General features: G+C 35.0%; 1 protein-coding gene across 7 annotated transcripts in view; it reads left to right on the forward strand.

Annotated features, from left to right (window-relative positions):
- Nucleotides 1–12,479, forward strand: part of LOC134276623 (unconventional myosin-Ic-like) — a 29,460-nt gene that overhangs the window by 10,000 nt on the left and 6,981 nt on the right. For all 7 annotated transcript variants that reach the window (XM_062758862.1, XM_062758861.1, XM_062758858.1 and 4 more), the window contains exons 3-22: nt 744–859; nt 1,908–2,106; nt 3,080–3,160; nt 3,265–3,444; nt 3,675–3,773; nt 4,912–5,025; nt 5,194–5,265; nt 5,544–5,663; nt 5,863–6,036; nt 6,275–6,355; nt 6,499–6,639; nt 6,779–6,874; nt 7,024–7,104; nt 7,227–7,332; nt 7,661–7,778; nt 8,341–8,454; nt 8,549–8,625; nt 10,835–10,988; nt 11,375–11,534; nt 12,305–12,388. In XM_062758862.1, the coding sequence (XP_062614846.1) occupies nt 744–859; nt 1,908–2,106; nt 3,080–3,160; nt 3,265–3,444; nt 3,675–3,773; nt 4,912–5,025; nt 5,194–5,265; nt 5,544–5,663; nt 5,863–6,036; nt 6,275–6,355; nt 6,499–6,639; nt 6,779–6,874; nt 7,024–7,104; nt 7,227–7,332; nt 7,661–7,778; nt 8,341–8,454; nt 8,549–8,625; nt 10,835–10,988; nt 11,375–11,534; nt 12,305–12,388 (2,367 nt within the window). The remainder of the gene's footprint in view (nt 1–743; nt 860–1,907; nt 2,107–3,079; nt 3,161–3,264; nt 3,445–3,674; nt 3,774–4,911; nt 5,026–5,193; nt 5,266–5,543; nt 5,664–5,862; nt 6,037–6,274; nt 6,356–6,498; nt 6,640–6,778; nt 6,875–7,023; nt 7,105–7,226; nt 7,333–7,660; nt 7,779–8,340; nt 8,455–8,548; nt 8,626–10,834; nt 10,989–11,374; nt 11,535–12,304; nt 12,389–12,479) is intronic.

A 12,479-nucleotide genomic window follows, 5' to 3' on the forward strand; every position in this document is an offset into this window, starting at 1 on the left:
GGGGGCATAAAAAAGTGCAACATTCATCAGAAATTTGACTTAATGTAATGAACAGAAAAAAAATCAATTTGATCAAATAAGATGGATTGGTGATTAATGGATGATGATCGAAGGTGATGGAATATTAGAAGAAAGGTGTAAAAATAATCAATTCCTCGTTCATGATAGAGAGATGTACATGCAGTCAATTACATGTCCACTGTAAAAATAATCAATCGCCACGTACAGTGGTGTTAAAGAGATTTGTACTGTATTACAGACCCTCAATGTCGGATGGTTTATGACATATGCATATCAATAACATCTCTCCCCATTCATCTTACTGCATGTTTGAACAGTGATTTTATCACACATACCTGTTATAACAGTGATTTTATCACACATACCTGTTATAAAACAGCTGGTCTGCAGGTATTTTGTTGTTGGTTTGGTGTAGAGTGTAAACATTGATAAAATCAGAAAAAGTAAATATCTGTCATCCGTACTGGGTGGAGTTTAAATTAAATTTTAAATGCATCATTTCTAATGCAATAAAACTAGTTTACAAAAAAAGGATATAGATGTAATAAAATTCTTCTTTTAATAAACATACAGCTCCTAATAAAACCTATTAAAAAATACATTCATCTAGAGATACTTTTTTAAAAAGTTTTTTTCATAAAAATCTGTATAATGTTAAAAAGTTGCGCTTAGCATAAGATTTTTCCCCCAGTTATAGAACCATTTTTTTTTTGTTTTTTTAGACCTACATTGGACCAGTGCTTGTGTCCGTGAATCCCTACCAGAATTTTGACATTTATAATGAGGAATATGTACAGATCTACAGAAATGTCAACTTTTACGAGCTCCCACCTCATATGTAAGTACATAAGATATCTCCCCTAAAAAGTTACAGTACACTAGTATATGAGTACATTTAGAAATCTCAGTCGCAAGTGAGTACATCGGAAATCTCTCCTCAAAAGTGAATACATTAGAAATGTCATCTCATACGAGTACATTTTAAATTAGAAATCTCACCTCAAAATGCAAGTACATTTAGAAGCTCATACCCCAGAGTTGGGTACATATAAACTGTCATCTCATATGTGAGTGAGTACATGTGAGTACATTAACAAGCTCATCTACAAGGTGACATGTGAGTACATTCATGAGCCCCAAACTCATAAATATGTGAGTACATTTGTTAATTAGCTGCAGAACTGTAGCTCTTTGGTTGAGAAAATTCTGAAAGATTATGAGATATGTGCTGAGTAGATTTACTAGAAATCTCTCTAAGGCATTATTACCTGATGTAGAATCATTAATGAAATTTTTTTAAAAGTCCAATGTAAAATGGATGTTTTGTAATACCAGGTATATTTCTCATAAAAGAGATGTAAACTTTTCTAATTAGTAGAGAATATTGTATCCAGGGAAATCCAATTATCTGAATTTTTATCTTTTTCTGGTATTTTACGACAATGAAGTCAGAAAAATTATACCAAGGGCAAGGCCAACATCTTTTCAAAATTAAAATTTCTCTGAAACTGAAAAAACCATATTGTTACAATTTATCACTGGTGTTTTATATTTTTCGCTTTGTGATGTCAATCCCATAACCATTTTTCCCATATTGTACTGTTAGCTGATAGTGCATGATTTATGGCAGGCTCATGACTCTTCTTGATTTAAATGCTTATTTGTAAGTTCAAGAAGGCCATGTGACTTCAGTGCCATTTCAAGTTTTATTTCAGTTGTAAAGTACATGTACACAGACAGACTTCATTTTATATCTAAAATAAAGTATTGCTAAAAACAGCATCTTAAATATTTCCTTCCTGAACTTAACAAAGGATGTTTTCAATTTATTTACAAGAAATTCACTATGATTTGTATGGAACTGATATATAGGTTAATAATTGTAGATTTGCCATTGCCGATGCAGCATACAGGTCAATGCGCGGGGAAAACCGAAATCACTGTGTCTTGATTTCTGGTGAATCCGGGGCCGGGAAAACTGAGGCATCCAAAAAAATCCTGCAATACATCGCGGCCAGCTCCAAACACATGAGAGATGTGGAGCAAGTCAAAGATCGACTGCTGCAGTCAAATCCCATACTGGAGGTCAAAATCTACTTTTATTATATGATTAAATAATTTTATTCCTATCTTTCTGATTGGCTGAGATCCAACTTTGTGGAAAAAATACTACCTTATATTTACCTGCTTGTGACGTTCCAGGTGAATACAATATATAAGGATTTATTTTCTCTACATTGATCTAAAAGTAGCTTAGGAAAATTTGAATTGATACGATTTGTTTTGGAAAGCTTTTTCACCGGCTATCGACCTTTTCTCATGTGAACAAAACATAAGTGAATATATATTTTCAGAGGAGGGTGGTAGGAAGGGATGCAGGGACCCCCCTCCTACACTTTTACTAAACAAAATTTTTTTTTTCAGCTGTCAGTTTTCCCTGATAATACTCCATCCTTTCAAAATCTATGCTTTTAAAGAGCCTGACATTATCTTTTTTTCATGGCAACTAAAATAGTTATAAAACATTTCAAATCAATAAGACTGGTATATAAAGAGGTTAATTCTGCTTTTATTGTTATTCTGTAAAAAGCCATTTTTATGGTTTTTCAGTTAATTTTGGTATTTCACAGTTCAATAAAGTACAGAAAAATTTGCCAGAATTGAGAAAGAATCAAATTTCTAATTCTCATCATGTCTTCAAGAATATTATTGAAAATATCAAAATTTTCACAAGAACCTTAGAACAAAATTGCACAAAGAATTCTTTAAAGTTGCAGAAATTACCGTTACCTATGTACATTTTTTTATTTTGGATTGTGCTTATATTGCTCAAATGAATGTTTTCTACAAAGTTCCAGAAGTTGCAATTTCACAAAGCTTGCTTTTCTGTGCCTGAAATCTCAGAGAAATAGGAAATAAAAGTATCATGTTTCTACTCTATATTAATGTTTATTAAGCTAGGACAAAAAATTTTGGTCCATAAATCGATATACCTTCAAAGCCATTTTATGAAAAAAGTGAACCTAACTCGTTTATTCAATATCATGTTTATTTTCAGGCGTTTGGGAATGCAAAAACCAACAGGAATGACAATTCTAGTAGATTTGGAAAATATATGGACATTCAGTTTGACTTCAAGGTACTTAGTACATTTATTTATTATTGGTCAGCAAATATTTGAAATTTCTATCAAAGACTTTATGTGACTATGATTATATTACCCATAATCCTCTGTTTTGTCAGGGAGTTCCTGTGGGAGGTCACATTCTGAACTATTTACTGGAGAAATCCCGAGTTTGCCACCACTCTGATGGGGAACGTAACTTTCACATCTTCTATCAGCTGATCGCAGGGGGAACCCCCTTACTGCTGAGTAAACTCAGGCTGACCAAGGACGCTGAAAAGTACCATTATCTGACACAGGTCAGTTAACAGTTAAACATAATCAAAAGGATGCATGAATATATTATATTATGGATATACCGATACATCTTTATGTTCTCCATTTTGATATATGAAAAATTGAAAAAGTTACGTGGAACATTTTCAAGAATTTGATCTTATTGTCCCACCATGTTTAAAAATGAAATATTTATTTAGAAGTATATTATTGTTAATTTATTTTACATTGTTTTGAAAACTTTTAAAATTAGGGCAAGAGTGTTCGAGTGGATGCATTAAATGACCACAAAGACTTTAACCATGTTAAACATGCACTGGATGTCTGTGACTTCACAGCTCAGGAACAAGAGGTAGTGTGACTGATTCTGTATACTTTTAAAGTTACAAATCTTACCCAATGAATAGATAGAAAGTGGCATTATATTCATTGATTAAAAAAATAAGTATTACTGTACATCTTAATAGGATATGTTAATTGAAACTTAATCAGTGTACAGATTTTAGTGGTTCAGTAAAAAGTAGTGTTGGCAAATCGGACGATTTTTAGTAACCGGTTACTCGCATACTCTTCCGATCGAGTACCCGGTTACTCGGATGATTTTTTGTTATAGTTTCCGTATTTATTATGAATCTCATCCTTTTATATATTGATAGAAGTAAATAATAAATGTTACATATATGAACTTCATTTACAAATACAAACTCCAAAAACATAATACCTTCGAAGAATTTTGATTTTAAAAGTCACTTGAAACGGGGAATTTGTATTGTTTAAGAAATAATTTTATCGACACCTGAAGGAGATATATGTCACGATCGAGGAAAACTAACCTACTCTGTAACACTTTGCAGTTACTGATTATATTTGTTGAGTTTCATTTAAGTCACTGGTTATCGAATTATTTTTCAATCTTATTTGATTTAGCATATTTGTAGTTCCACCCGTATACGACAACTCAGATTCACAGAAATTCTTTAACAATATTTCCACGCTTTAGATGTTTGCGGCGGCATCTTGTTAAAGTATGTTCCTCTGACTTACACAGGTCTTAATGGGGCAATTATAACTCAGGTCTTCAAAACTTGTACCCCGTGACAATTAAAGTCATTAATTACACTAATCAAAACAAATCGATCCTATTTGTGAACCACTAGAGCAAGTCTAACAGTAATTAAATTAGGGAAATGTGTCAATATACATTTACAAATAGCAAAAAAATTATTTCATACGTATTTACTATGAAAAATACATTTTTATCCGAGTAACCGAATAGCAGTTTTACTAACCGATACTCGCATTGTTCGATGGTTAACCGGTTAACCGGGTACTCGTTGCCAACACTAGTAAAAAGAGTTTACTGTATGTCACAGGAGAGTTACATTTATAGTATGCTGTATCTACTTTGGTACAATGTTTTTATTTATTTGTCCAGTGTATACCTCCTTTTGGATGGTACTGAAATTTCTTAAATATGAAATTTGTTTTAGGCCTTGTTTTCCATTGTGGCCTCAGTTCTACATCTGGGAAACATTCGGTTTGAGGAAAATGATGACGGACTGGCTAATATTACAGATTTCTCTCCAGTGGAAAATATATCACAGGTATATACATGTATTCTGTAATCTGCTTCAATATTACTATTCTCAAAAAAGTATTAAGTCACAACTTCTCAGACAGATCATTTAAAAAGGTTTCATAAAAATAATCTTCAGGGCTACTGTGTTAATTGTATTAATAAAACATACTCTGAACGTTTTCCTGTGTTATAGCTGCTGGGATGTCCAGAGGGTGTGTTACAATCAGCTCTACAGAATAGGACCATCGAGGCTAAAGGAGAAAAGGTCAAATATCCTAGCTACTATATTCAATGATGTGGATATGGTTTTCAATTAATGTCAAAGATAATAGAAAACTCCACTTAATCTGATATTTTGGCTTCCTGGATGATTAGTGAAGAATTTTGTAAAATATTTTATTTAATGTAGAATTCTCAACTTTGAAAGAACAGATATGAAAGATATACGGCAATTCACTTTTAAAATTTAGTCACTGATTTTAAGAATTTAGTAAAAAATAAGTTGGTTAGCTGAATGATAGACTATTGTTTGTAAACTTGTAGATGAAATCCCCACTAAACAAGGACCAAGCCCTGTACGCCCGAGATGCCCTTGCCAAGGGAGTTTATGACAGACTATTTACTTGGATTGTTAAGAAAGTCAACGACTCATTAAACAGCAGGGTGAGCCATTACTAACTTCACAAAAACATTGAGAAGAGCTGTGCAATTTATGGAGTATGGTAAAGCACATAATGAGAATACTCAAGTGTGCAGAGAATTTTTGGAAGTTGTCTCATAGATTTAAAGCATTTTGTATTTTAGAGATTTCCCATTTAGAGAAAAATTTTTTTGGATAAGGTATTTTAATATTTTTTTCCAGAAGCGAATGAAATGCAGTCTGATGGGTATTTTAGACATCTATGGCTTTGAGATATTCGGAGTGAACAGCTTTGAACAGTTCTGTATTAATTACTGTAACGAGAAACTACAACAACTCTTTATCGAACTGACGCTCAAATCTGAACAGGAGGAGTATCAAAGGGAGGGAATCGCTGTAAGTGTAATTTTATTAGCAAGAACTAAGCACATAGATTTCATTCATTAACATACTGAATCAATATTTTTTTTTATACGGATATTTAAAATGATTTTGGAAACTTTATTTGTTGGATTTAAGAGAAAAGAGTTGTCTTTCTTTCAACACAATTATTTTTGGGAGGAGTTGATTATTTTTAAGTTGTGATGGATAAAAAAAAAGTATATAGTTAATGATTATGTTTTTTTTCCTTCAGTGGGAGAAAGTGGATTATTTCAACAACAAAATCATCTGTGACCTTGTAGAGGGGAAACCTGTAGGAATCATTGCTATCATGGTAAGCTGTTACAGCTTCTCCCGGAATCTGAAAGTAACAGATATTGAGTCCATCTAAATTTTCTTCTATTTGATAATGTTTAAGTACTTTTCAAACTGATTAATCGTAAATAAATTTTAAAGTTTGTTGCTTTGTACCTATAGGATGAGGAATGTTTGCGGCCAGGTGAGCCAACCGACGGGACGTTTTTAGAGAAACTGAACCTGAATCTGGGTCAGCACCCTCACTATGTCAGCCATTCCTCCGCGACAGACGTAACCGCTCGCAAGTCCATCGGCCGAGACGTAAGATTCTTATGTATAAAAACAAAAAATAAAGTGTTTTACAGTTTACTTAAATAAATATTTTATTTGTCATGTTTTCCATAATCATTGTTTCAGGGTTATGGATAAGATTTGTCTTATTTTAAAACTTGACTTTCAGGAATTCCGTCTTCTACATTTTGCGGGTCAGGTCACCTACAGCATACAAGGATTCCTCGACAAAAACAATGACACATTATTTAGAGATCTGAAAGAGGTAAATATTGAAAATCATACGATGACCACTGAAGTAGCTGTGTCAGTTGTGATATCAGACTCTCACCCTATTTGGAATTTTAGTAATCAGTTGACCTTTATACTTGACTGTTACTACCACTGGTTTCACTTTTGATTTGACCTTTGTAGGCGATGAGCCAGACCTCTAACAAGATCACCAGTCAGTGTTTCCCTCAGGCAGAATTACAGAATAAAAAGAGACCAAACACGGTAAGTACACCCAGGGGTTGTCTCCCCCTTATAATGTCCTATTTAGAAGAGATACACTTTCCTTTGTTTTGATTACATGGCCAGCTACAAATAAACATGCACTACTGATACAATTTATACAGGCCGCCACACAGTTCAAGACCAGCCTGGCTCAACTTATGGAGATCCTGATGTCTAAAGAGCCCTCATATGTCAGGTGTATCAAGCCCAATGATTACAAAAGATCAGGTATACATTAGTAAACTTATGGACTGTACGTGTACATAAATTGGCATATTCAAATTTTAGCAAAATCAATGGGTATTGAGTTGTTGGCATAGACATGAATTAATGTTACACACTAACGCGCCTGTTATTTTGTTAATAAATGATTTCTGAGTGGTATTCTCGAATTAGCATATCGTTTGCTGCGCCAAAGCCGCTATAATATGAAGCCTGCTTTTAAAGTACACATACTGTATCTAGCCTATAGTTGAGTTTACATAACTGAGATTTTCATTTGAATGCCTGGCAATCTCTGTAGCCTATAACTGAGCCTGATATTTTGATGTTACAGATCAATTTGATGACCAGATTGTCCACCATCAGGTGAAGTACCTTGGTCTGATGGAGAACCTTAGAGTCAGGAGAGCTGGATTTGCTTATAGAAGGCCGTACGAAATATTTCTCAACAGGTATTAAATATGCTTAAGTCTTTGCCTACAGAAGGCCGTACGAAATATTTCTCAACAGGTAATAGATACTGTAGATCACTTTATTTTCGCGACACCTTATTTTCGCGAGATAGTCATTGACTCTTTATTAGCGAGACAAAATTTTCACGAATTGTGGTCACTGCCTTACATAATCTTAAGGAATTCTATTATACGCGAGAATAAAAATTTCGCGAGCATACCGTCTCGCGTAATTATGCGAAAATAAAATTCTCGCGAATAAAAAGTGATTTACAGTATATTTAGATCTCTGCTAAGTCTCAAGATTTGCTCAAATGTTCAATGATATTTTCCTCAAACCCTAACTTCAAGGTTGTTTGGATACTAGGGAACAGAGAACGAGATACATTACTGTAAACCAACTTTTATTCGCGTATAAGAAATATCCGCGAGTTCCGCGACCTCCTTTAATCTGACCAATCGTGAATAAAAGATAACGCAAATAATAGTTGGTTTACAGTACACTGTTTTACCATTTTCTTTTTACTCATACATATCTGAGTTTAATTGATTTATTCTCCAGGTACAAGAGCCTCTGTCCGTCCACCTGGCCTCACTTTGATGGGACGGCCAAGGAAGGGGTGGAGGTCTTAGTTAACCACCTACAGTACAGCAATGATGACTACAGACTGGGAAAGTAGGCATCTCTCACTGATGTAGTGATTTAAATGAGCTCTGATTAACATATGGAGTCGCTCAAAATATGAAAAGATTTAATCTTATTTTTGCAGAACAAAGTTGTTTATCAGGTTTCCTCGGGTTCTATTTGCCACAGAAGACGCCTTCCAATTACGCAAGCATGATTTAGGTAAATATAGTTCTTATGTTTATGTAGAATAGGATCCAAATAATCAAGTATACTGTACTTCTTAGATTCACAATGTAATTATACCCCCCGCAAACGAAGTTTGGGGGGGTATATAGGAATCACCTTGTCCGTCTGTCTGTCTGTCCGTCTGTCCGTCTGTCTGTCTGTCCATCTGTCTGTCTGTCCGTCTGTCCGTTTGTCTGTGCAATCGTGTCCGGTCCATATCTTTCTTACAGAGGGACATTAGAATCTACTACTCCACACTAAGATTGCCCATGACCCAAGGGTGTGTCATGACCTTGACCCAAGGTCATTTGGGGAAGTTCAAGGTCACTGGAAGAAAAATTTCATAATTCGTGTCCGGTCCATATTTTTCTTATCGATAAACTTGGTAGGTTCTCATTTCACACAAAGATTGCCCATGACCCAAGGGTGTGTCATGACCTAAACCCAAGGTCATTTGGGGAAGTTCAAGGTCACTGGAAGAAAAATTTCAAAATTCATGTTTGGTACATATTTTTTATGGATAAACTTGGTAGGTTATCATTTCACACCAAGATTACCCATGATGCAAGGGTGTCTCGTGACCTTGATCCAAGGTCATTTGGGGAAGTTCAAGGTCACTGGAAGAAAAATTTCATAATTCCTGTCCGGTCCATATCTTTCTTATGGATAAACTTGGTAGGTTCTCATTTAACACAAAGATTGCCTATGACCCAAGGTCATTTGGGGAAGTTCAAGGTCACTGGAAGAAAAATTTCATAATTCCTGTCCGGTCCATATATTTCTTATGGATAAACTTGGTAGGTTCTCATTTCACACAAAGATTGCCCATGACCCAAGGGTGTGTCATGACCTTGACCCAAGGTCATTTGGGGAAGTTCAAGGTCACTGGAAGAAAAATTTCATAATTCCTATCCGGTCCATATCTTTCTTATGGATAAACTTGGTAGGTTCTCATTTCACACCAAGATTACCCATGATGCAAGGGTGTGTCATTGCCTTGACCCAAGGTCATTTGGGGAAGTTCAAGAACACTGGAAGAAAAATTTCATAATTCCTGTCCGGTCCATATCTTTCTTATGGATAAACTTGGTAGGTTCTCATTTAACACAAAGATTGCCTATGACCCAAGGGTGTGTCATGACCTTGACCCAAGGTCATTTGGGGAAGTTCAAGGTCACTGGAAGAAAAATTTCATAATTCCTGTCCGGTCCATATCTTTCTTATGGATAAACTTGGTAGGTTCTCATTTCACACAAAGATTGCCCATGACCCAAGGGTGTGTCATGACCTTGACCCAAGGTCATTTGGGGAAGTTCAAGGTCACTGGAAGAAAAATTTCATAATTCCTATCCGGTCCATATCTTTCTTATGGATAAACTTGGTAGGTTCTCATTTCACACAAAGATTGCCCATGACCCAGGGGTGTGTCATGACCGTGACCCAAGGTCATTTGGGGAAGTTCAAGGTCACTGGAAGAAAAAATTCATAATTCCTGTCCGGTCAATATCTTTCTTATTGAAAAACTTGGTAGGTTCTCATTTCACACAAAGATTGCCCATGACCCAAGGGTGTGTCATGACCTTGACCCAAGGTCATTTGGGGAAGTTCAAGGTCACTGTGAAAAATTTCATAATTTTTGTTTGAAACATATCTTTATTATGGAAAAACGTACCTCTGAAAAACCCAGCGGGGGGTATTTTGTCCCGTTTGGACAGTTCTAGTTTAAAGTCAGGGGTCGCCCGCATGGGGCAGTAAGAGCGTCTGCTCTAGAGTGGAAAAGTTAGGAGCTGATACTCATGTTTTGAATCCCACAGTGGGACATGGAGACAGGTAACTTCAGATGAGACCATATAAATTGAGGTCCCATGTCGCAGAAGGTGCTGGCATAAAAAAGATCCCTCACTGCTCAATGGCCCTGAGTGCCGAGTATAGGACAAAATTTGCAGCTCTCCCCCGGCAAGTGGTGGCGTCTCCATATGAGTAAAAAATTCTTGAGAGGGACGTTAAACAACATACAATCAATCAAACAAACAAAGTTACAGGGAATGAAAATCATTTTGCTGTTAGGATAAATTCATTGTACCATAAGTGTTAGCTATTAAAAGAGATTTTCTGTGCCTTAGGAAGTATTTAAGTCTTATAATTTTCACAGGTGGTGATGTATAACTATAAACTTTCTGATTCTGTAATGTCTTTCTTTCAGCCACTATGGTGCAGGCTCGCTACCGAGGGTTTGCTCAGAAGAAGAAGTTCCAGACGTGGAAGTTGTCTGCGATCCGACTACAGAGTCACTGGAGACGCGTCGCCGCTCAGAGACTACTGAGGAGACGGAAACAGGCAGCGGAGAGAGTCCGAGGGTAGGCTAATGACAGGAAATCACATGTACTCTGATTTACTCAGAGGGTAGGCTAATGACAGGAAATCACATGTGCTCTGATTTACTCAGAGGGTAGGCTAATGACAGGAAATCACATGTACTCTGATTTTCTCAAGGAAACTAATAACTGTAAATCACAAGTACTCTTAACAGTAAAATGATGCTTTAAAAAGAAAATAAAATATAAGAAGTGAGTTAACAGTAAATGATCAAGTGGAAAAGATTTTTGAAAGTCCCTACATGAAACAGTGTATATGTATTGGCGCAAGGTTAATATTTCATGCTTTTACAAGAAACAAGTCTCTCCCCTCTAGGTTTATATATCTTTTAGCAGGTTTTTTTAGCCAGAAATTGTTTAATCTGTAGATTCATCAAAGGATTCATTCATCGCCTGGAGCCCGAGTGTGACGAAAACAAGCACTTTATCCAGTACACCAAATATAACTATCTGACGAAACTGAAAAATCAACTCCCCAAAAACGTCCTGGACAAACACTGGCCCCCCGCCCCACAGTTATTAAAGGAGGTAAGCTCTATAGAGAGATTCTAATATATATATGTATTGCATATAGTTGAGTGAAACATTGAAAATTCTATTGGTGCAGCTTAAGGGAGATAACTTCTTAGTTATATTGTTTTATTTATCACAATTTATGAGTAGTAGTTTGTTTTGTGTTTTATTCAGATCAGCATTTTGAAGTGTAAAATGAAGTGTGACAGAAACAAAAACATCAAGTCTAGTTATACATTTAATTCAAACCTATATAAAAAAAAACATTTCTAGATATTTGTATGACATCTTCAGTAACAAACATGAGTTTCATAAATTATCTGCAAGACAACACACATACATATATCTACCATATAGAAGTCAATTTAATTTGAGATTAAGATTTGTAAAAAATCATGTTTAAAACTTTTTAGAGAAATTATACTTTAGTTTTTTTTAATGTTTGTTATGTTTCTGCATATAATTTCCTTATGATTAATAAAACGTATTGAAGAGCTTGCATATGTAAATGATACTTGTTTACTTCATTACTCACGTAATTAGTACTCTGTTCATTAATAATCATAGGAAAAATATGCTGAAAGGATAACCATAATTTGTCAAATATTAAAAATCACTTGTGATGATTAGATTATTTTGAGGAATTTAATTAATCTGTATAATTGATACTTGAGATTATAGAAGAGCTTATGATGAATTTGATTTTTTAAGAGACTCTGATTTATTAGAGAGAAATATCCTGAAGCAAGATTTTACTGAGCTATAAACTGATTTTATTTTTCCAGACCTCTGAATTGTTACGAGACCTATGTATGAGAAACCTTACTCTCAGTTATGTGAAATCCATTACACCTGCTCGGAAGGCACTGGTGAGTTGTATTCAAAAGTAGTACTGTACAATGATATATTTTCATTGGTCAAATTTTAATGGTTTGAGAAAAAACTCTTGGTTCGTGGGTA

This window comes from Saccostrea cucullata, unplaced genomic scaffold (genome assembly GCF_032062105.1).
Source record: "Saccostrea cucullata isolate Sc308-1 unplaced genomic scaffold, CSIRO_AGI_Scuc_v1 ctg590, whole genome shotgun sequence".
NCBI lineage: Eukaryota > Metazoa > Mollusca > Bivalvia > Ostreida > Ostreidae > Saccostrea > Saccostrea cuccullata.